The 25,897-nt window shown below is 38.8% G+C and overlaps 1 protein-coding gene across 10 annotated transcripts; it reads left to right on the top strand.

The window, feature by feature from the left end:
* LOC104102348 (uncharacterized) lies at positions 1 to 24,857 on the top strand. Of its 10 annotated transcripts, none has more exons than XR_011411716.1 (11): positions 1 to 184; positions 586 to 888; positions 1,003 to 1,061; positions 1,696 to 1,755; positions 1,828 to 1,897; positions 16,457 to 16,548; positions 19,274 to 19,343; positions 23,319 to 23,391; positions 24,022 to 24,122; positions 24,316 to 24,342; positions 24,437 to 24,857. XR_011411716.1 is itself a non-coding variant. In XM_070187687.1 (11 exons), the coding sequence occupies exons 2-9, from the start codon at positions 676 to 678 to the stop codon at positions 24,090 to 24,092; spliced, it is 708 nt and encodes a 235-aa protein (XP_070043788.1). In that variant the 5' UTR covers positions 1 to 184; positions 586 to 675; the 3' UTR covers positions 24,093 to 24,100; positions 24,316 to 24,342; positions 24,437 to 24,857. The 10 variants fall into 10 exon arrangements, 8 of the variants coding, with proteins under 8 accessions (XP_070043788.1, XP_070043785.1, XP_070043787.1 ...); XR_011411717.1 differs by having other exon boundaries at positions 24,022 to 24,146; XM_070187687.1 differs by having other exon boundaries at positions 24,022 to 24,100.
* The last annotated feature ends 1,040 nt before the right edge of the window (positions 24,858 to 25,897 follow it).

Here is a 25,897-nt window from a genome sequence, read left to right as displayed (position 1 = left end):
TTATTGGGCTTTACTTCCCGGAAACGGGCTTACTGCCAATGCTGTAATACCTGGGGCTTGGCTACGGAACCATAACAACCGCATTGGCTGTTTCCTTCTTCCAACCGAACTCTAGAGCTCAGCCTAGAGCTCTCCGATCAATCGATTAGCCTATCAATGCAGCTTTGTTTCCTGCACTTTACAGGTACACTTGTTCTTTGTATCAAATCTCGGAAGTAACTCAGCAAATCTTTCATTGGATGTGTATCTGGGCTGAGAATCAATAATTAGGAGGATCGATAATTTATTCATGGTAGATTTGACAACATCGTTTAACAAAATATAAAGTTCAATCTTTGTGTGTTTTGGTTGGAGGAAAATGTTTTCCACGTGAAATTGCTTACTTTGACCATCATTTTTTCTGTATCATTTTCCAGTTTGGTTGGGCATAAAAGTAGGTGACATGTAGTTTATTTTTCAGGTTAAATACTTAATTTAAAGAGAAAAAAAAGCTTTTGTTCTGCTCGCTGCCTGATACTAGAAGTTGACTTTGCAGTAAGAGTAACACTTTGAATTGTACAGTTAACTAAACGTTGCATTTTTTAGGTGAGTGGGCGCAAGAACAGACGCATTGGTCATCAGCTTGATATCTATTGGACCTTAAATACCAGAACGTTACTGTCTTCAATTTTGAATATGATAGACATGGCATGGCTTAGCGCCATAATACTTGGGGCAGGATGTCTTGCTTTGGGTTATATTATTGGTGTGCGCCACTCTTCTCGCACTTCTCTATCAAACAAAGCATCTGGTGGCACTGAAACTCTAGTTGATGGGAAAAAGAAAAAAGGGGTCAAGCCACCTCTTGAAGTTGAAAGACTGGCCGAGATCCTTGAAGATTTCAAAATGGTCTCTTCTCTTCTTTCTCCATGTTTATGTTTGTGCCAAATCAATTTACTACGAGCGAAGGTATGTTGTATGTTAGAAGATTAAGGATGAACCATAATTTCTAATTGTGTGCAGGTTTTGGTAGTCAGGAATGACTTGAAGATGGGGAAAGGGAAAATAGCCGCACAATGCAGGTAATTGATTCATTCTTGCCGCCTTTGCTGGTATATAGGTATCTTTATAAGTTATTTAGATAACTTTCATGTGTAAGTGCATCTTTGAGAAAATTAATCTGCATTATTTGAAAACCACATTCATAGTGCCGGGTCTATTTACTGGCTATCGCTTTTGCTTTGCATCTATTTTCTGGTTTTCATGATGTTGTTATTTTTTCTTATGGTATCTGTTGGTGGTACTGATATTGTCTCTTTTCGTCTTCTTGAGTCGAGGGTCTTTCGGAAACAACCTCTCTGCTTTTCGGGGTAGGGGTAAGGTCTGCGTACACACTACCCTCCCCAGCCCCCACTAGTGGGATTTTACTGGGTCGTTGTTGTTGTATTTGAAAACCACAAGGTGATTGTGCATGTCTGTCCAAACAGATGATTCCATCTCGAATCAAAGTCACTTATTCTTATTTGTTGACGTTTGATGTTTCAGTGCATGAAAGCCTCCTGAAATGTCAGCACCCTGTAGTTTTGTTGTGTTTTAAAGTTTCTCTTTCATTTGGGTGTTTCTGAGTACAAATACAAATTGGTGTTCCTACATTTATTGGCTGTGTTCCACTAATTTTTTTCTAACTTTTGGTTGAATTGGTATATGGTTGGTTAGTCATGCAACTTTAGGTCTCTACAAAAAGCTCCATAATAGGGCGCCAAAAGCTTTAAACAGGTAATTTTTAAGAGACATATCAAGTTAGGTTGGTATAGTAAGTGTTATTTATCGTGAAATTTGTCTATGCAGATGGGAGATGTGTGGACAGGTGAAGGTGGTGGTGAAGATTGAAAGGGAAGAAGATATGTTGCTTTTGCAAGTATGTAAAGTTTACTTATGCTATCACTGCTGTAGGACATACCATTTCCAATAATTTGTGCTCTTGAAATATTTGTTATCTACTCTGCCTTCTTGCTTGGTTATAGTAACTTTATTATTTTTATTTTTATTTTTGGTCATGAATCTGAAGTAGTGGGCACTGTCTATGAGCACCAACTTAAACATTGAAATATTCCGTCAGTTATTTTATTGTAGGATTACCATTATACTTCTCTTTTAGATTTTCGTTATCCAATCTTGTAGTGGACGTACAGTCTGTTTTGGTCTAGGTTTGTTGCTTGGTTGTGAATTTTTCTGGTCTTGGGTTTTCTTCACTTGTGATGGATATGTACGTTGTATGATTTCCCTTATGGTGCGTGTCGAAATACAATTTTACTTTGCCCCAAACAGGAGAAAAAAGACAAAATTATCATCCCGGATGCTTAGACTTTTCTCCATTGCTTTGATCTGCTCACGTGGTACTGCTTCAAAAGATCTCATATGCTTGGATTGGTGCCAGGGACACTGTTTCCATCCTAGATGCCAGGAAATTTTATTGTCCGGTGGATAAAGTTGGCAAATATCCTCTCGGTGGGAACATGAAACATTCATTTTTTTTTTTGAAAAGGTAACATATCTATTATACTAATTAAATCATCAGCACAAAAATTGTGCTGGGAGCCAAAATGTACATCATGGAGAACTTTAGGCAAAAACCAAAAGCGTAACATCCTTGTTCTTCTCACAAAGAGCCTAAGACTTCTATGATTGAATCATGGTCATCAATATATTCTAATTTACACCAATAACTAAAAAGAAGAATACAATTCATCTTAATCTTCTGTGTAGGGCTGCTTGTATCTTCAAAGCATCTTGCATTCCTCTCCTTTCATACTGTCCACCAAATAGCTGCTGGGACAATTTTTCATCTGTCTTTGTTAGAGGTAGAATTTCTCCCTGTATTCCAACTTTCCAGAAGTTCAAAGGTTCTTCCTGGCATTGTCCACCTAATACCCCTTAGGTTGATGAACAATTCCCACAACTATCTGGTCACTCTACAATGTAGAAACAGATGGCCAATTGTCTCTGCATCTTGTCCACATAAATAGCATTTAGAACAAATTGGCAATCCTCTTTTCCTATGATTTTTCTGAGTAAGTACTGCTTCTTTAGCCACCAACCAAGTAAAGCATGCCACTTTGTATGGTATTTTAACTTTCCATATGTGTTTCGAAGGCCATAAACTGTTTTGAGACAACTGATTCAAATCTTTGTAGGCTGAACTTACTGTATAACTTCCACTGATGTGCTTCTTCCATGAAAGAGTGTCTTCCCCCTCTTGCAATCCTCTGCCTTGATCCAAAGTGTTATAGAATTCTGCAATTCTAGGCAGTTCCCAATCTTGAAGTAGTCTTCTTAATGTTAAGTTCCATCCCTGAATCCCCCATACATCCTTCACTGTAGCTTTTTGTTGCTGATTCAATGTAAAAATGTCAGGGAATAAAACCTTCAAGCATCCTATTCCCAGCCAGTTATCCTTCTAGAATAATATTTTCCTTCCATCCCTCACATTAAAATTCAGTTTGGATGAAAGACTTGGCCACATGTTCCTAATTGATCTCCATAAACTGGTTCCATAAGGATTCTTCACCTCCCTAGTCATCCAGAGGCCTTTTTTTCCATACTTCGCTCTTTATCGCCTTTCCCCATAGTGTTTGCTCTTCCCTTGTAAACCTCTATAACCACTTCATTAATAGACATTTGTTTTGCCTTCTCAGATTTCTGATTCCCAAACCCCCTTCTTGTTTACTAATGGTCAACTTTTTCCATTTAACTAAGTGAAATCCTTTCTTCTCTTTATTTCCTTGCCATAGGAAATTCCTTCTCATGACTTCCATTCTCCTTTCTACACTTGCAGGTAAAGGGAATAGGGACATCATGTATGTTGGGAGAGCGTCTAACACAAAGTTAATAAGAATTAGTCTACCTCCCAAAGAAATGTATTGTGCTTTCCATCTGACTAACTTTTTCTCACATCTTTCCAGAACTCCATTCCATATTTCTTTGGATTTGCTTTGTGAGAAGGCACGGGAGAAAATATGTTATTGATATTGGATAATAAATACAATACAAGAGGTCCCTATTTATAGCTATACGCTACAAGGAGATATTACTTTCTTCCAATGTGGGACAAGACTACACTATACATATCTATAAACTAACACTCCCCCTCAAGCCGGTGCATAAACATCATATGTACCGAGCTTGTTACACATGTAACTAATATGAGAACCACTAAGAGACTTAGTGAAAATATCTGCTAGTTGATCATTCGACTTTACAAACTTTGTAACAATATCTCCTGAAAGTGTTTTTTCTCTGATAAAGTGACAGTCGATCTCAATGTGTTTAGTCCTCTCATGGAACACCGGATTTGACGCAATATGAAGAGCATCTTGGTTATCACACACTAGTTCCATCTTGCTGATTTCTCCGAACTTTAACTCCTTGAGCAACTGCTTGACCCAAACTAACTCACACGTCGCCATAGCCATTGGCCCGATATTCGGCTTCGGCGCTAGATCGAGCAACTACATTCTGTTTCTTGCTCTTCCACGAGACCAAATTACCTCCTACTAGAACACAATATCTAGACGTAGAACGTCTATCAAAAGGTGATCCTGCCCAATCAGCATCTGTGTACCCAACAATCTGCTCGTGGCCTCGATCCTCGAATAGTAATCCTTTGCCTGGAGCTGACTTTATATACCGAAGAATGCGAACAACTGCATCCCAGTGACTATCACAGGGAGAATCCATAAACTGACTTACAACACTCACCGGAAAAGAAATGTCAGGTCTAGTCACTGTGAGGTAATTCAATTTGCCAACCAACCTCCTATATCTCGTAGGGTCTCTAAGAGGCTCCCCTGTCCAGGCAGAAGCTTAGCATTCGGATCCATAGGAGAGTCAATAGGTCTGCAACCCATCATTCCAGTCTCCTCAAGAATGTCTAAGGCATACTTCCGCTGTGAAATAACAATACCTGAGCTAGACTGAGCGACTTCAATACCTAGAAAATACTTCAATCTGCCCAGATCCTTAGTCTGGAAGTGCTGAAAGAGATGCTGCTTCAGATTAGTAATACCATCCTGATCATTACCAGTAATAACAACATCATCAACATAAATCACTAGATAAATACACAGATTAGGAGCAGAATGCCGATAAAACACAGAGTGATCAGCTTCACTACGAGTCATGCCGAACTCCTGAATAATTGTGCTGAACTTACCAAACCAAGCTCGAGGGGACTGTTTCAAACCATATAGTGACTTGCGCAATCTGCACACACAACCATTAAACTCTCTCTGAGCCACAAAACCAGGTGGTTGCTCCATATAAACTTCTTCCTCAAGATCACCGTGGAGAAAAACATTCTTAATGTCTAACTGATAAAGAGGCAAATGACGTACAGCAGCCATGGACAAAAAAAGACGAACAGATGCTACTTTAGCCACGGGAGAGAACGTATCACTATAATCAAGCACAAAAATCTGAGTATATCCTTTTGCAACAAGACGAGCCTTAAGCCGATCAACCTGGCCAGCCGGGCCGACTTTGACTGCATAAACCCAACGACAACCAACAGTAGACTTACCTGCAGGAAGAGGAACAAGCTCCCAAGTGTCACTCGCATGTAAAGCAGACATCTCGTCAATCATAGCATGTCGCCATCCTGGATGAGATAGTGCTTCACCTGTAGACTTAGGGATAGAAACAGTGGACAAAGAAGATATAAAAGCATAATGTGGTGACGACAGACGATGATAACTTAAACCGACATAGTGGAGATTAGGATTAAGTGTGGATCGTACACCTTTGCGGAGTGCAATTGGTTGACTAAGAGGAGACAAGTTCGCAGTAGGTGCAGAATCTGATGCGGGGCGTGAATCACTTGGGCCTGATGCTGGATATGGACGGCGATGAAAAGTTAAGAGTGGTGGAGCTGCAGAAGGTTGAACTGGATTATGTGGAGGAACTGGAGCTGTAGGTGGTGGAACTGGAGCTATAGGTGGTAGAGCTACAACTGGAGCTATAGGTGGTGGAGCTACAACTAGAGCTGTAGGTGGTGGAGCTGGAGTGACTGAATCTCCAAAAGATGAAACTGGTAGTACATCAGAAATATCTAAGTGATGACCCGAACCTGTGAAGTATGATTGGGTTTCAAAGAAGGTAACATCAGCGGACATAAGGTACCGCTGGAAGTCAGGAGAGTAGCATCGATACGCCTTTTGTGTTCTCGAGAAACCCAGAAATACGCACTTAAGAGCACGAGGGGCTAACTTATCTGTTCCTGGAGTAAGGTTATGGACAAAACAAGTGCTTCCAAAGATACGGGGTGGAAGAGAGAACAAAGGTAAATGGGAAAACATGACAGAGAATGGAACTTGGTTCTGGATAGCTGAAGATGGCATACGATTAATAAGATAGCAAGATGTAAGAACGGCATCCCCCAAAAACGCAACGGAGCATGAGATTGTATGAGTATGGTACGAGCAGTTTCAATAAGATGTCTATTCTTTCTTTCAGCTACCCCATTTTGTTGAGATGTGTACGGACAAGATGTTTGATGAATAATCCCATGAGATTTCATAAACTGCTGAAATGGGGAAGACAAATACTCTCGGGCATTATCACTACGAAATGTGCGAATAGAAACCCCAAATTGATTTTGAATTTCAGCGTGGAAGGTCTGGAAAAATAGAAAACAGCTCAGATCGATTTTTTATCAAAAATATCCAAGTGCACCTGGAATAATCATCAATGAAACTGACAAAGTAGCGGAATCCTAAGGTGGAACTGACCCGACTAGGACCCCAAACATCTGAATGGACTAAAGTAAAAGGTGACTCTGCTCGATTATCAAGACGCCGAGGGAAATGGGAGCGGGTATGCTTACCGAGCTGACATGACTCACACTCTAGAGCTGACAAGTGAGATAAACCAGATACCATTTTCTGAAGTTTTGACAAACTGGGATGTCCCAACCGTTTATGTAATAAATCTGGTGAATCAGTAACAGGACAAGTTGTAAAAGGAAGACAAGATGTGAGTCCATGTGATTTAGCAAGGATAAGGTAATAAAGTCCGTTTGATTCACGCTCGGTACCAATAATCCGCCCCGTACTGCGTTCCTGTATAAAAACATGGTCATCAAGAAATAAAACAGCGCATTTAAATGATTTGGCTAAGCGACTAACAGTTATGAGATTAAAAGAACTATTGGGAACATAAAGGACTGAATCTAAAGGTAAGGAAGGAAGTGAGCTTGCTTGACCTATTGCAGTTGCCATGGTTTGAGACCCATTGGCCATTGTGACTTTTAAAAGAGATTGAGAATACGAAATAGTAGTGAAAAGAGATTTGTTACCAGAAATATGATCTGATGCACCAGAATGAATGACCCAAGACTCAGAGGATGAAGATTGGGAGAAACAAGTCATGCTATTACCTGTTTGAACAACAGAAGCTATCTCAGAAGATGTCTGCTTACATGCTTTATACTGAAGGAACTCAATATACTCTGCTAAAGAAACCATCCGACTATTCAAAGTATCGGTTCCCATGTCGCTACAATTTGTAGTAGTATGGTTAACTTGAAATAGTGGAAATAAGTAACTCCTGTGAGAAAACTGAAGAAATAGCTTGAAAAACACTGTTTACAGCAGGAAAACAGAACATTGTTCTGTGCCGGAAACACTGTTCACACCGTAAACACTGTAGCTCGCCGAAAAATTCCAAAGTTGTCGGAATTTGTTGTAACCAGGATGGATAGACTCGGAATTCCTTTGCGAGCAAGCTGTCCTAAAGAAATATTTTCAAAAAATTGCCAGAAAGGTCACTGTTCACGCCGAAAAAATATAAAAGTGGCCGGAATTTGATTTGAATTAGATGGGTAGGTTCGGAATTTTGAGGAGAGCACACTGTCCTGAAGAAGCTTCGCGAAAAAATGGCCGGAACCCTCGCCGGAAAAGTTGTTGCCGGCGCGTGGAGGAGCGTGGCGGCTTTTCTGCCGGATAAAATTTCAGGAGTTTGTAGACGGAGGGTGATCTACCTCGTGGTGGTGTTGGTTTTAGCACAACACCGACAGAAAGTGACTTTCACTTAGACAAGCCTTAGGTCACCGGAAAAATTACACGATGACTAAGTTCTTTCTTCCTGGTTAACGCTGGAATGACGCACAACGATCTTTTCTCACTAATGCTCTGATACCATGTGAGAAGGCACGGGAGAAAATATGTTATTGATATTGGATAATAAATACAATACAAGAGGTCCTTATTTATAGCTATACACTACAAGGAGATATTACTCTTCTTCCAATGTGGGACAAGACTACACTATACATATCTATAAACTAACATGCTTTTTGCTCCTAAAGGCATCCCCAAATAGATAGTAGGAAAAGAACCAACTTCCCCTCCCAGAATGTTTGTCAGGATCTATATGTTAGGCACCTCATTAACAGGATAAATCTGACTTTTCCTCCGATTAATATGAAGTCCAGAAATAGCTTCAAAGAGGATAAGGATAATCCTAATATATTTTACTTGACTTTCCTCTGCACCACACATAATTAGAGTATCATCCGCATATTGAAGGTGAGTAATTTCCAACCTCTCAACTTGACTACTTGCAATATTCAAGCCCTTAATCTACCCATTGTTATGTGCAGTCTTCAACATGTTGTTCAGCCCTTCCATTGCTATTATGAAGAGAAATGGTGACAGGGGGTCACCTTGTCTCATACCCCTTTGTGAGGGGAAGAAACCTTCTGGGGAACCATTGATCAAAATAGAGAATCTAACAGTACTTGTACAAAATTTCATCCAACTGATCCACTTTCTTCCAAAACCCATCTTTATGCAGAATTCCTAGGAGGAAATCCCAATTGACATGGTCATATGCTTTCTCAATGTCTAGCTTGCACATCATTCCTGGATCTTTTTCCTTAATCCTGGAATGTATGCATTCATTAGCAATCAATACAACATCCGTAATTTGTCTTCCTTTTATTAAAGTCATCTGGTGTGAATCAACTAGTTTGTGCATCACTTTCTTGAGCCTTTTCGTGAGAATTTTAGAAATCAACTTGTATATGCTTCCTATTAAGCTAATAGGCCGGAAATCTCTTAGCTTTTTTGCTCTAGTCTTGTTAGGAATCAGAGTCACGTACGTGGCATTAAAACTTTTCTCAAAAATTTCATGCGAATGAAAATTTTGAACAATTGCCATAATGTCTGACTTGATCATGTTACACCCCACGTTTTCGTACGTAAAAGTACGCCATAAGTAAATTGATGAAAGTTCGGAAATGAGATGTTACATCCTGTATTCTCGTACGTTAAAGTTTCGTCGTAAGTTAATCGACGCAAGTTTGGGAATGAGATTATTTTGGGATTATAAGTATTACGCTATTTTAAACAAGTGATAAGTAAATTCGTGAAGGTGAAAGGGTAAGCGAATCGAAAGAAATGAATTTCGTCGAAGTTTGACATTTTGGGATAAAATATGGCCCGGACTAGTACCATACAAGGTACCACATGACCATGATAGTAAGGTGTATAAGGTGTGTTAAAAGGGAGTAGTATTCTCAGTAATTTGAGATAATTCTTAATTATGTGGGTAATTGGTTAATTATTGGTTTAATGGGAGATTAACCATGTAATTAAGGATTTGTGGATAATTAATAAGTGGGGACAAAGGCCCCTACGTGGCAGCCCATGAAATGGTTAATAAAGCCACCAAGTGACTAATATGATACGAAGAAAGGTGTCTTTTTTAAGAAGAATATATGTGGCTCAAAACCTCAAACTGAATATCCACGTATCATTGGGTCACTTTGGTTCTTTGTCTATTCTTGGGGAATTTTCTAAATTTTAACAAGAAATATCAACTAAGTTACAACTCTGGTCTTTCAAGAATGGGGGTTCATCTTCATTCGGTTCAATTTCAAGCTCTTCTTTAGCATCCCGATAACCTCATTCCCTTCTTTATCAAACATCGGATGTTCCTTCATGCAAAACACCTGCGGCAATTCGTCTCCAAAGGATAAATCTGGTAAGTTGTTGAGAATTGGTTTTAAGGATCTTGTATATGATATTTACAAATATCACCACCAGAGCTTCAGGCAACGTTATTTGCTTCAGAGACTATCATACGAAGTTACACCGCTTAATAGCAACGGGATTTTGCGATTCTAAGGGAGTACAGTGCAATCTTTCTCAAGAATATCATACGGATTTTTTTCTACTTCGATCCGCAATTACGTGTTGTCGCAATTGACGCGTGTTAGAGGGATTGTCAAGCGAATCGGTTCAGTTATGTTAAGGCTATTTGTACTTATTTGCACTGACGTCTCTTTTGCCTGGGGATACTGCGTTTCATGCCCGCAGATCCCGATAGACAGGTCGAGATCCCTCCAAGTAGGCTATCAGCCAACACAAGATGCTGGTGCGCTCCATTTGCTTCGGAGTTGCTTGTTTGGTTAGTATGATTTAGACGTGCTTTGTTTATGGCGGGACTCTGTCCCGACCTTTATGAAAATTTCGTATTCTTAGAGGTTTGTAGACAGATGTCATGTACGTAAAAGATTGTATGGCCTTGTCGGCCTATGTTTAGTGTACGAGTGGTTATTTTGGTCTTATAGGCCCGTATGTCTTATGTATAAGTTGGTATTACATGTTGTATTCTACTTAGCTCACGACAGCCTTCCGGCTCAGTTATCTTTGATAGTATGACATGAAAAAATACGTTACGTAGGTACTCGGTTGAGTAAGGTACCGGGTGCCCGTCGCGGCCCATCGGTATGGGTCGTGACAAAAGTGTTATTAGAGCAGTTCTGTTCTAGGGAGTCTACAAGCCGTGTCTAGTAGAGTCTTGTTTATGGGTGTGTCGTGCACCACACTTATAAGCAGGAGGCTACAAGGCATTTAGGACTGTCACTCTTTCTTCTTACTCTAGATCGTGTGGTAGAGCTCAGTTGTAAGAACTCAATTTCCTAAACTCTGTCTTATTCATAATACGACGATGCCTACATCCAGAAAGACGATTGGTAAAAGATTGCATGTGGCTATGGAGGAGTTGAGCTAGAGGAACTCGATTCTGCATGATGCTTATGATGAGTCAATGTGAGGTCTTCAGCATATCATGTGTGTACTAAAAGGTATAAGCTTCTTAATAAGTAGCCTTAAGACAAGAATATCTATCCACCCATATGGTAAAAAAAAGCAACGAGAGATTCAGAAGGTAGATACAAGCTTTAACAAGTAAAAGGAACAAGATGAGAAGGGTACGAGGTACCAGTTAATGAAGATTATCGGTATTTACAACTCAGACAGAAAAATATAAGTATTGTGAGTTACCTTCAACAGTAACAGAGGTATGTACAATTGGCCACACCCATTTCATTTATGCCCTATGGGGCTAACCGAAGTAGCATAAGAGAAGGACGGATATCAGGATCCGGCTGGGGTTAGAGTGACCCAAAATGGTGGATGGATTGTTTGCGTTAGTTGACTTTTCCGAAGGATATTGCAAATGTGCTAATAGATCTCCTTGTGAGACACCCAGATGGTGCGCTCTAAAATAGTACAGCTAGATATGAGTACTACAAAAATAGGCACTGGAAGCCTTGAAGGGATAAATATTACCTTAGTGTGGCTCCCGTCCCTAGTGGGGAAAGAATGTTAGGCAATTCGAAGAGCCAATGGATGGGTCAAGAGGAGCTAAAAGCAAAAGAATATCTTGTTCCAGTTTTCAGAATAAAGTAATAGACACAAATGTTAGCGGGAAATAAGAAGAGAGTTAATGAATCATTATGAGTAAGATGTGATACATGGATGACAACGGTAGATCAAAAAAAAAGTGACAGTATTACAGAGTCTAGTCAAGTGAAGGAAAAGACGAGAAGTGACAGGCCTTGAGACAACAAGAGAGTATAGGCCATAAAGTCATATCCTCATTTCAAAAAAAAAAGTTCGCGACTCTAACGTGATTACCAGAAGGAAAAGTTAGACCCCAAAGTAATAAGAAATCAGTATGGGCTAGTAAACAAGGTAAACTAAACATGAATTAGGAACTGAGTAATTTGATAATAGTCGGCACCATGAGAATTTCAGATTGCGTTCCGACGATAAAAGAATGGACGACAGAAGAATAACCCTTAAAGGTCATTCAGGAAGACGCTTTCCCAAAGCAAACAACGTGAGCAAAGTTAAGCTTAAAGGACTAAGTGTGCCAGTTACACTCAGTGTCACCCTCGTAAGTAAGGAATTTTGTGATCCTTAGTGCAGAAGGATTACCGCAAGACGGGTAAGAGTCATCGATGATGTGAGAAGATGCCAAAGAGGTAAAACATCTATACGTAGATCATCGTAGCGCTAAATATTAGTGCTTCCCTAAAGGGGGGAATATGGAGTGATGTGACATTAAGTCGGAATTAAGTGGTTGTAGTAACTATGGAATAATAAAGGAAGAATGCGATAAGACTAAGAAAGGGATAAGATTGCACTTATCCAAATCCTACAGGTATGCTGCAATTCCAGAACATTAAGCAAATACGACGTCAAGGAGAGGAAGTAAGGGTCCCTGCCCGAGATGTTATTGATAGATAAGGAGCCAGTGCGAGGAATAAGTTAAGACAAAGGAAATGATCCAAGAAAGATTACGCAGAATATTGATATGAGAATGGGCCAACGAGTAGTTAGTAGTTGATTCAGGAAGGGCCTAGTTATGGCTAGACAAGAGGATACAGACAAATCAATAGATCGTGCAAGATAAACAGAATGAACCCCAATATGGGAAATTCAGTCTCACAGATATGACATCATGACCTTGAGAAATACTCAGATAGGGGTTGGGGTAGTTAAAGATACCGTATGAGTGTTATGGAAATAAAAGAGAGTCCCACTGGGAAGACAGTCAAAACTTCAGTTCAGAAGCAACCGTACGAGCACATGAGTATGGAGGTAAGTAAAAAAGGATAAATATAGGTAAGTATGAACATCAAAAATTCTGTCGGGTAAGCAATATAACAAGCTTGTAACTTTACAAGAGCCAGAAGGTCCTCCCTAAGTACTACAATGTAAGACGAGTTGAGGAAATAAGAAAAAAAACTTCAACCTAAACATAGTAACTAGAAGAAGGAATGGTCTTCTAATAGCAGTCTCACTACAACATTGTATGCACTCCATAAGAAAGTGGTCCGGCACCTATCGTGGCTAATGAGCGGGAAGTGAAACCAAAAGTAATGGTCAAAATCATATGAGTTGCACAAAAGAAAAAAGAAAAAAATTCCGGCATGTGTGGGCACTAAGATAAGCCAAGTATTCATGCAACAAGTGGCAGAACGACCAGGAAAGGCAATTGCTCTCATTTAAGGAAAGTTGAGAAGGAGCAAAAGGAATTATTCGATAAATGATCCAGAGTTAGTTACGTTATGAACGTACTTAAGATTTTGGAGTATTATCCATGCAACATATATGTTGACAATCATATAGTCGTAAAAGACTCCGGTACAAGTTAAAAGAAAGAATTGAGTCCAGGTCATAGACAAAGGATTGAATTAATTAGAAGATTGTATCCTGAATATTCCAAAGCATCCATGAAGGGCTAAAGTAATACCATGAGCCGCAGATCGGAAGATAGCTTAAGCCTACATAAAGGTTGATCAGAAGAAAGAGGAAATTAAAGAGTTACATCAACGAAGTAAATTAGGAGTCTGATTATTGGACCCAGAAAATTATAGAAATCGTGATTGAGAATATTGCAGAATTACTCTTAATATCAGAGGTACAAGAGAGATAGTACAACAACCATATGCTAGGATAAATCCAATTAGAAGAGTACCAGCCTCATAAGAAGTCAGTATAAAGCTCTCACCGAATCATGTAAAGAGGTGCAAATATTATAATAGAAGTTCAAGTTGTGGATGTGAGTTATACCTAGGTGAAAGGGAGGTCATGAAAGAGATAGAAGATATGATGCGAGACTTTAAAGTTAGTAAGGTAAAGGTGAATAACGTACGAGATACTCAAATGCAAAAGGTTGTGAATAGTCCATACTTCGGATAGAAGGCTAGAAGCGCGGGGATTCAATATCCAGGAATGATAGCGGCATCGTCAGCGGCATATCTTCCAGCCTATGGTTTCTAGGTACCGAGAGATCTAGCCAAGGGAGTAAAGAAAAGTTGGAGACGATGTGATGTCTCGCTTGATGTTCCAGAATAGCATAAGGAAATCTATGGTGCAAGCAAGTTGAAGAGAGGTTGCGAGTAGTATATGTATCGGTCGCAAGCTAAAGTATAGTAAAGCGACAAGGTTTTATGACAGGAGTAAGGATAAGAAAGGGCGAGTGGGGAGGTGACAAGAAATGTATAAGTTCTCAGGATTAAGCCTATGAAAACAAGAGAGATAATGGTTTCTCCAAGTTATAGAAAGCTGAGTATAGCCTGAATAAACTCAAAGGAGTCTAAGACTAGTAGCATTTAGCAGAGATGGAATGCTACCCTGCTAGTAGAATGAGGGTGTAATTGTGATAGATAAAGGATGACGTTTGGGCCTTCGATTGAGTAACGATTTCATGAAATGTACAAGATTAAAATACCCACGCAAGGTAAATCACATGGGGATACTATCATGGTTATGGAAGTATAGTATCGCCCCTAGGCGCTAATTACTCCAGATGTCCCCGATGAGACGTGAGCCCTAGTGGCAGTGTTACATAAGAGATCAAGTTATCAGTGGTATATTGTAGATTAATATTGATGTGAATCAACAATGGATGGACAAAAGTCACAAAGTATGAGATGATATTAGGCCGCCATTCTTAAGATGAACAGTAATGAGGAAGCATTAAAGGACTTAGATTTATACATATGGGATAAGCAACGAAAATAACCTGGAATTCGGTAGCAGACCTCAGTAACGATAAATCAAAGTAAGAATTATGGCAGTAAAGTTATATGGATGGATAAACAGATCTATGACAAAAGGTAGCAACAGTTGCGAGATTGGAAGAATTCCGACCACAAGTCGTGGTGTGAAAAAGAGGCCTAAAGGGGGAATGTCCTGGCCTTTGGGATCCATTCACAGAACAGTTGCCTAGATGGCAAGAGGAGTACCAAAGTATTCAGAAGACATAGGTAATGAAAATGATAAGTGCATCAGCCAACATTCGAGGACGAATGTTCCAAAGGGGGGAATGATGTTACACCACACGCTTTCGTACGTAAAAGTATGCCATAAGTAAATTGATGAAAGTTCGGAAATGAGATATTACATCCCGTATTCTCGTACGTTAAAGTTTCGTCGTAAGTTAATCGACGTAAGTTCGAGAATGAGATTATTTGGGGATTATAAGTATTATGCTATTTCAAACAAGTGATAAGTAAATTCGTGAAGGTGAAAGGGTAAGCGAATCGAAGGAAATGAAATTCGTCGAAGTTTGACATTTTGGGATAAAATATGGCCCGAGCTAAAATCCCCGGTATATATGGATTAGTACCATACAAGGTACCACATGACCTTGATAGTAAGGTGTATAAGGTGTGTTAAAAGGGAGTAGTATTCTAAGTAATTTGAGATAATTCTTAATTATGTGGGTAATTGGTTAATTATTGGTTTAATGGGAGATTAACCATGTAATTAAGAATTTGTGGATAATTAATAAGTGGGGACAAAGGCCCCCATGTGGCAGCCCATGAGTACGGTGCAATCTTTCTCAAGAATATTATACGGATTTTTTCTTACTTCAATCCGCCATTACGTGTTGTCGCAATTGACACGTGTTAGAGGGATTGTCAAGCGAATCGGTTCAGGTATGTTAAGGCTATCCCTTTTTTCTTTTGGCATGATCTATACGACACAAACGAAACGAGCAAATGCACAATTTCCATACATGACTCTATTCATAGAAATATTAGAGATGCTTATGTTCTTGATTCCCCATGTGTCATATTATTCTATCATCTGTTCATGGGTCTCAGAAAATACGTAACTTGATAAAGTTTTTTCCTTGATATTAATCAAAGGCATAATGGTCTTATGACACTCCGAAAGATTTTATTGACATACTTCTCATGCATTGCATTCATTTACATTTACCCATGACCAGGTGGCGTTATATACGCGTATATATGTATAATATATATATGGGATATGGGAAAAGGTTACGGCGTTATATACGCACCACCACCCGATCAGCTGGTATACATTGATGATTTGCCCACAGTGGCCGAAATGATATGATGGGATGCCCTCAGAGGCTTGATGATGTTATGAACGCATATACCTATGCATGGTATGACATTTATACGCATATGCATGGCATTATAAAAATGAAATAATTCACAGAGCGATGCAGACATACATGTCGAGTCTTTTACTCCATGTTTCTCTCATGTCTATTATTTATTGATTTTCGTTCCTTACATACTCGGTACATTATTTGTACTGACGTCCCTTTTGCCTGGGGATACTGCGTTTCATGCCCGCAGATCCCGATAGACAGGTCGAGAGCCCTCCAGGTAGGCTATCAGCTCAGCGCAAGATGTTGGTGCGCTCCATTTGCTTCGGAGTTGCTTGTTTGGTTAGTATGATTTAGACGTGTATTGTTTGGTATGGCTGGACTCTGTCCCGACCTTTATGAAAATTTCGTATTCTTAGAGGCTTGTAGACAGATATCATGTACGTAAAAGATTGTATGGCCTTGTCGGCCTATGTTTAGTGTACGAGTGGTTATTTTGGTCTTATAGGCCCGTATGTCTTATGTATAAGTTGGTATTACATGTTATATTCTACTTAGCTCACGACAGTCTTCCGGCTCAGTTATCTATGATAGTATGACATGAAAAGATACGTTACGTAGGTACTCGGTTGAGTAAGGTACCGGGTGCCCGTCGCGGCCCATCGGTTTGGGTCGTGACAGATCACCTCCCAGCATTTGATGAAAAAACCCATAGTGTATCCATCTGGCCCAGGGCTTTGTCTGCTGCACATAATTTCAGGCATCGTAGGACCTCTTCCTCCTCAAAAGGGTTTTGCATCACTTGTTGTTCTTCTACAGAGATAGTAGGGCAATTAGTCATACTGCAGGTACGTCTCCAGACCTCAGTTTTAGAGTACAATTTCAGATAAAAGTCAACTATCTCTTTTTTAATGGCTTCTGGTTCCTCAATGTTCTCCACTTCCACTACCAGCTTATCAATGTTATTGCTTCTTTTGTGTGCATTTGCAACTCTTTGAAAGAACTTGGTATTCTTATCTCCCTGTTTGAGCCAAAGTGCTCTAGATCTTTGTCTCTACGCAATTTTTTCCCTTCTGGCATACTCTTCAAATTCCATGAAGAGCCTTGCTTTCCTGGCCTTCTCCTCTTGATTAAGGTTCCTTTGTTGCTGAATAATATCCAGCATAGTGATTTGATTAAGAATATGATTTTTCTCCCTCTCTAGATTACCAAAATTACTATTACTCCACTCTTTTAGTTTTCCTTTGAGAGCTTTGAGTTTACAAGCAAGAATATAATATGGTCTTCCTTCTATTTCAAATGATGTCCACCAATTTTGAACTCTATCATTGAACCCTTCGGTTTCCAGCCACCAATTCTCAAACTTGAAGTAGGATTTTGTTTGCTCCCAGTTACCACATTGTAAAATTAAAGGGGTATGATCTGAACACACTCTGGGGAGAATTTCCTGCTTGATGTTTCTGAAGCAATCATTCCATTCCACTGATATGAGGAATCTGTCAATTCTAGATGATGTCTCTGCTCCCACTAGCCCATGTGTAATTTCCGCTTCCAACTGAAGATCAACCAACTCCATGTCTTCAATGAAATCTGAAAATTCTGTCATTGCTCTAGTAACTCTAGTGCAATTCCTTTTTTCATAAGGAAATTTGATTATATTGAAATCCCCAGCAACCACCCAAGGTCCAATAAATAGACCCCTAGCAGCCCCAATCTCCCACCACACTTCTTGTCTTTCGTTGACACAATTTGGAGCATAAACTCCCGTCATGTGCCAGTTGAAATCTTGGGTTAATGACTCAAACCTACATGTCAAAGAGTAAGACCCGGTAGCTATCACCTCCCCCTTCCAAACTTTATTGTCCCACAGCATTATAATACCCCCTCTAGTACCACTAGCCTCCAATTGCTCATACTTTATTCCCCTGTTACCCCATAATTGTTTAACCATCTCCTCTATATCTCCCTCTAGTTTTGTTTCCTGAAAGCAATAAACATAAGCTTTCCATTCGGTGATCAAGCTGCCAACCACCCCCCTCTTAGCTCTACGATTCAATCCCCTCACATTCCAAGATATAATCTTGATATTCATTGATCCACAATTGGAATTTCTTTCCCCCTATTCCTAGCACCAATGCTTTTAAATTTCATATCAATGACCAGACTTTTCAATTCATTATTGCCTTTTCTCTTGGGTGTTTCCATGGGAATGATGTTCTCTTCTTGTCTTTTAAATTGCCTGCATATGTCGATTTTCATGAAAAGTGCCAAAGCGTCCTTTTCACATCCTTGGAAGTTAATTCCAAATTGCTTGCTTAGTTTCATTACATTTTGATGGACCCATAAAGATGCATCCATCTCCCCATCTATCTCCTCTTCTTGCTCTTGAATTTCAAGAGGTTGTGCTTACTGCTTCCTCAACTGACCAAAGTTCAGTCTCCATGGGATCGATTATCTACATGTCACCTCTATCTCCCGCAGTGTCAAATTGTGTACACTCACCGTCAATGTTGGTCATGGCATCTTCATAGTCATCAACGTCTTCGTGGATTACAATTTGCTTTGTAGCTTGAAATTGGGAAGGAGAGATTCCTCCTTTGTTCACATCTACTGTAGAACTTCGTGAAGGACCAAAAGTATTTGCCTCAATTTCCACAAATAATGGGTCCAAATTATTTGAGGACGACATAATGTTTTGGACTGATGATAGCAATTGGGCCTCGTTAAATAAAAACGAGCCCGCAGAGTTTCCTTGCACTTTATCTGATTTATCTGAGGGTGGTAAAATATTTTGGACTGATGATGCCAATTGGGCCTCATTAAATAAAAATGAGCCCAATAAGTCCCTGTTAAACCTACAATTAGAGTTTGCTTCCACAATTAGAGTTTAGTTCTTCTTAGTGTAATTTATGGAAACCTCCTCGTAAATTAATCAGCCCATTATCTGCAGCCTTTCGAATACCTTATGTTCTGTTCTTTGTTTAGACATACTTGTTTTAATTTACTAAATGTAACTTTTTATCCTGTTCTGGTTGGTTGCTCTCTGAATTTCTCATTTTGCTCACAGGAAAGGGCAAAATCACTTAATATACCAACACATATTACAATTGATGCTGGGAGAACACAAATTGCGCCAAGTGAGTTAGAGACATAATCGCCTCTTTCATGATGTTGTTTGCTTTTGAGTGAATTTGATAGACCATTTTTTATCTTGCCCGCATGAACATACTTGGAACGTGATTAGCAATGATGATTGATGACCTAGTGCATAAGGCTTTCATTGTTGCATCTTTCCGCACACCTTCTTGGATTTCCTGAGTTGTTAGTGGAGCTTGGTATTCCAAGTCTACAACAAATGACTATGTTGATACTTAAAATTTAAGTGAATCTATTCAACATGTTTGCTTTTATGCATGATTCCTAATCAGTAGGTTTATGACTGTTATATGAAGAGCTTCTGCAGCTTCTTCTCCACTTTTGCCCATCTTCTTTCTTCTTTTTTTCCCCAAAAGAAAAGTGTTATACTTGCTTTCATGATGAAAGGAGAATCAAGAAACACCCTTAAGTTGAACTTCACTATTGGCATTCTGCCACTAAACTATGGCCTCCTCCCTGGCATGTTAACATGTCTCTTGCTTTATTGATCTCCGTCATCCTCTCTTTATGGTTAGATAGTGAAGTTGTCTTGGTTTCAGTTCATCTGGTCTATGCGGAAAGAGCTTGTTAATTGCTTTTCAGAATAACGTGAACATGAAAGGATGTTACCATTATAAATAAATAAAAAAGCGTACGTAAACATGAAAGGTTGAAAATAGATGGTTGGTACGGTTTCCAGCAGCTAGTGATGTGATGGCTTTGCCTTGTACATCATAACTTCCTAGGTGCATGTTTATCGCAACACAACTTCATCTTCTGGTGGTGGATAGTAGCAATGAAGGATGGCAATTTGTGGTTATAGACAGTGTGTTCTTGTCTATATTAATTAGAAAAACACAGATATTCAGTGCACCCAAGAGTGTGGCCTAGTGATATGAAGTGGGGGGATCCATGAGGTCTCAGGTTAGCATTAGGAGGTTAGCATTAGGTGATTTCTTCTCATCTGTCCAAGCCTTGATGGACAAGCCTTGATGGACAGAGTTACCTGGTACATGTTGCTAGTGGGAGGTGGCATCCCGTAGAATTAGTCGACGTGCTGGCTCTGACACCACGGTTATTAAAAAAAATCCACAGATATTCAGTATTGTTATTGGAGGGCACAAATTATTTGAGTATAAATGTCCTTCCTTAGCTGTTATAGATATATTTTTCTTTGTTAGCAGTATCTTACAGATATATAACGTAACAATGCTAGGTGGTAAAAAGACTTACGTCACATATGGAGACCTTAGGAGTTATGACTACTAGGATCAGTTATAATAACCTGAATAGAACAGTTTACACGCACGAATGTTTGTCGGAGCAATAAGGTGTTATAACTGCCTAAACAGGGGATTTTGCTTACCATTGAAATGATGCTGAAGTTTGACCATTAGAGAGCAGTAATGCTGACAACCATGGAGAACATCAACCTCCACCATTTACGGTATCTATTTTCCAAGAAATGATGCTGAAGTTTTCCAAAACTAATCACTTTTTGTTCAAAACTCCTTGTTGTACTAAGCGGTGTTGTGAAGAGCGTGAAGCGAGGAAAAACGACAAGCCCCTTTTCGCTTAAAGCGAGAAGTGAGAAGCGAAGCGCTCGCTTTTTTGAAGTGAAGCGGAATTAAAAAAAAAAAAATTAAAATAAATACTGCATAGATAACACATGTAATTGTAAGCAAATGTTTTATACTTCAATGTAAAAACTAAAGAATAGCATCACCTAAAGCACAAAATGAGCATTCGATTCTTGTACAAGACTGTCAAATTCTTGTATTCTACTATCATTATATTGCTCGTCGTCTTCTTCTTCTTCATCAACTAGGGACAAAGTAGCTGCTTCTTTTCCCTTCCTTTGTGAGCTTGAAGTTGAAGTACTCCCCCTAAAACCATAAATCTTCTCCCCAATTCCACGTGCCTCCGCAACATCATCCCAAGTGAAATTAGAAGTTTCCTCAAATACTTCTTCATCTACATGATCTTCCGGGACTCCAGTTAGCCATTCATTAGCATCATCGATGTTGTCCAAACTTATTGGATCAATTATATTGCGAGCGTTGTAACGACGCCTCAATGTTCTATTGTACTTAATGAAGACTAGATCATTGAGACACTTCAAGGTTAGTTTGTTCCTCTTTTTGGTATGAATCTGCAAATAATAAATAATTAGTAAGATTAGGACATTTGAGATATAATTTAATTATCTCGAAAAATCTTTCTTCTTAGTTCTTACATGTTCAAACACGCTCCAATTCCTTTCACACACGGATGAGCTACACGTTAGACTTGCAACTTTGATGGCAAACTTTTGTAATTTTGGAGTGGAATGGGCCATATTGCTTCCACCATTCAACTGTAGAAGTAGAACAAATATTCAAAACATAATATTTATAAAAAAATAACTTATTAACTATAAAGCAACATATAAGCACTCGCTCACCTGGTGACTTCATCTTTCTTTGTATAATAGCCATGTTTTTTCCAAAAAGTTGCTCAGCATTCCTATAAGTACTAAATTGCATTATTATTTTATCTTGCGCGGATTCTTTAAGTATCAACTTCTCAATACATTCAATGTATCCATTCCACAATTCTTCATCTCCTATAATCCTCTCTTCGTTGTCATAAAATAGTTCCGGGTTCAAAACAAGTCCAGCTGCATGCAAAGGGCGATGAATCTAATTTGTCCACCTTTTATCTATGATCTCAAGGACTCTTTTATATTTTTTTTATCACTAAAAGAGTCTCGAATAGCTTCCTTTGCCCTATCCATTGCTTCGTAAAGGTAGCCCATTGGTGGTCTTTGCTCCCCATCCACCAAACGAAGCACTTTAACTAAAGGACCACCAATCTTCAATGTATGAACCACATTATTCTAGAATGCATTAGAAAGCATAATATCTGCAGATTCTCTCCCTCGAGCTTCCCTTCCATAGGCACTGTTAGTGTACTCATCTGAAACAAACAACTTCTTCAAATTGCTTTTTTGCTCATACATCCTATTCAAAGTCAAGAAAGCAGTAGCAAATCTTGTCTTTGCAGGTTTCATCAAGCTTTTTTGTTTAGTGAATCTCTTCATCATATTCAATAACAAAGGCCTTTGAACAATATAGAAATGCACTCTAATTGCCTGATTAAAGACTGAACTGAAAGGTCTTTCCTTGAAATGTCTGTGAAGATCAAATTAATGCAATGTGCTGCACACGGAGTCCAATAAATATGCGGGTACCCTATAGACATCAAATCACCAGCTTTAACATTTTCACTGCGTTATCTGTGACAACTTGAACAATATTTTTTGCTCCAATAGAGTCTATTGTACTCTTGAACAAGGAGTACATTTTGGTTGAATCAGTAGAAGAGTTGCTTGCATCAACGGACTCAAGAAACAAGCTTCCCTTAGGAGAATTCACGAAGATATTGATGATTATTTTTACATTTCTTGCGTTCCACTTATCCATCATAATGGAACAACCAAACTTGTTCCATTCTACTTTGTGCTCCTCCACGATTTTGTTCGTCTCTTCCACCTCTTTTTTAGATATGGACTTCTAACTTCATGATAAGTTGGAGACTTCATTCCTGGACCATATTGGCATACGACCTCAATAAAAGCAGAAAAAGTGTCAGTATAATTAACACAATTAAAAGGAAGACCTGCATCATACATCCGCCGCGCAAATATTGCAACTGCACTATCCCTCAAAATCGCTTTGGCGTCAATTTTTGACGATTACCACTTTTCCCTCCCATATCTCCTGGTTTTTGCGAGAACTAATAATCCATAGGTACTTTAGTCTTACTAGTAGATCCACAACTTGAAGACATAGTTTGTATCCTTCCCCGCTTTTGTGATTTTAATGGAAGTGACGAACCATTGTCACCTTCTATTTCATCATTGTCATCATCAAGATTATGCAGTTGTTCTTGTTCATGATGCATTTGAGTCTTTAACTCTCTTTTTTTTTTTGAAGGTGCTTTCATTTCTTCCTTCACATGCGGCGGAACTTTATGTCAAGATGCGGCATTTGGATCACCACCGATTAGGTGAAATTTTTGACAATAGATTCCCCCATTTGATATCTTGTCACAAAAAAGACATCTAATTGCCATCTTGTTCGTCTCGTTAACTCTTATAGAATAAGCCCAAATCGGGTTTTTCCTATCGTGCCATTAAAAGAACAACTGAATAACACATAAAAATGGCAATAAGAACTAAGAATAAACGAAATGAAAAAAATGGCAGTAAGTATACAAAAAAAATGGCGGAAAAAAATTGGGTAGCATTTCGCTGCAATTTATCACTGAAACAGTGAAAGAAAATGAAGAATAAGAATAAGAAGAAGAGGAAGAGAATGAGAATGAGAAAAAGAAGAACTGAAGGGGGAAAAAAAAATTTGCCAGCATTTCGCTGCTATTTTGGGACTGAAACAGTGAAAGAAAAAGAAAAGAAGAAGGAGGAGGAAGAGGAAGAAATCACATACCTAGGCTTGAACTTGATGAACTTGAAGTTGAAAAGTGCGGAAAATGGGAACCCTAGTCGCCTGTTGTTCTCTGCTGCTCGATGGTCTTTTAAAAAAAGAGTTTTTTTAATTTTTAACGTTGGCAGCCTTAATATATAGAAGCGCTCGCTTCTGTCGCTACTGTCGCTTTTACGCTTTTTGCTTTTTTTTGCAGAAGCGCTCACTTTACTCAACCTGCTACGCTTCACATCACAGAAGCGCCCGAGGTCCCGCTTCGCGCTTTGAGTGCTGAAGTGAGCGCTGTTCACAACACTGGTACTAAGTGTTGGGAAAAATAATGTTTGTATCTACTCTTTAGTATCAATATAGCTAAAGTAATGCCAAACCTTCGAATAGCAATGAATTTGTTTTATAACTTCAAGTACGTTTTACCATTTACATTGCCTTGTCTGCTTTTAATTTGCTCCAGCAAAGTTGCTTATTGTCTTTCCCTCTTTTTTACCTGCAGACTCGAGGACAGTGATGGCTGTACTTGGTAAGTTTCCCAATCCTTAATAATAACCCACGGGGTATTAAACAATTTATACATGGAGTCTCAATCTGATTGTGTTGTGGCTATGCATGTGCAGGACCGGCTGATTTAGTTGACGACATAACTGGTGGATTGAAGCTCTTGTAGCGGCAGTCACTTAGCTCTTCTTTTCACCTAAAGAGTGTAAAAGCTTTAAGGTCCTCTGCGTTATGGAACTAGAATGAGAAATCATCACTATTATTGGGGGAAGTTGGAAATTCAGCTACTGCCCTGGTGTTGCAAACTTTTTTGAACTGATGATGATGAAAATATTTGTTGCTCCTTTTAAGCTGCATAACATTTCTAACGTGCAATGCAATTTTTATGCGGAATGTTTTTCAGTTAGTTAGTCCAAAGTGCATGGCCATAGAAATGATTAACATTGATGCGATTTGCATCAACAACACATGTTTGTGTTTCTGATTCAAGAATATATAGAAGAATATCAATCACTGAAGAAAACAAATCATTTTCTTTTTTGTTGTTGAGCACTTCATTTGAACCAATAGAAGAAGCGGAGTATCAAAACTACTACGGAGCTGAGCATAATAAGCCAGTTGGGAATTGAATTTAAAGTAGAGTGTCTCAACTTTAAACTCTTTGAAGCGATTTTTGTACTCTTTCTTTTGTCCTTTCTTTAGCTCTAAGTTGGAATTCTGTTAGACTTTGGCACTTCCCCTTTTCTTTCTCCCAAGAAAAGAACGAAAAGTGAACTCCAGCTTTTATTCTAAAGCTAATTCTTCTCTTTTATTTCTTTGTCGCAAACATTTGGTAATTCGTCTGTTTTGAGATAAGAAGATTATTATTTTCGGTGGGGAAAAAAATAGAGAAAAATTAAAAGATAATATCCGACCTATAGGATTCGAACCAGTGACCTAGATTAGGTGCAGGATCTACCAACTGAGCTAAGATCGGATCAACAATAATTTGCTTCGCTTCTGTTCTCTTTGCTTTGGGTTTTAAGTAAAGAAAACCTTTACACGTAACTCACGTGTACGTTAAATATCAAAAGCTTACTTTGTGCTAAATTACTTGCTTTTCTGTTCAACTGGTAGCATTAAAGGTGAATGGAAATGAAAATATTAAATATTTTCAGATATAAAAATGGACCAATCCTTTTAGAACAAATAGAAAGGGAAAGAGCGTCGAAAGTTTTTAATTTACTTTGACAAAATACCGATGAAATGCACATTCTGTAGTCAATGCGTTGCAATCAAGTTTTATCTTCTGGTTTTTAGATGCATTCAAAATTGAGACAAAATGAGGGTCATGTTGAATGATCATAGTTGGGCTTATAAAAAAGACTAAGCGCCCGCTACAAATATAATTCGGTCTAAGAGTTCGAAATCGAATTTCACAAAGAATTAAAGTTAACTACAATTATTCGCTATCACTAAGAAGATAAGTTTAAACAATTTTCGAATTATAAAGGTTAAGATTTCATTTTTAACTAATTAACTAACAAATATTAAAGCAATAAAAATTATCAACTAAAGATACTAAGGGTTGGAGATAAGAT

The sequence above is a fragment of the Nicotiana tomentosiformis genome, chromosome 10, assembly GCF_000390325.3.
Source record: "Nicotiana tomentosiformis chromosome 10, ASM39032v3, whole genome shotgun sequence".
Lineage (NCBI taxonomy): Eukaryota > Viridiplantae > Streptophyta > Magnoliopsida > Solanales > Solanaceae > Nicotiana > Nicotiana tomentosiformis.
This window is presented reverse-complemented; position numbering and strand designations above follow the sequence as displayed.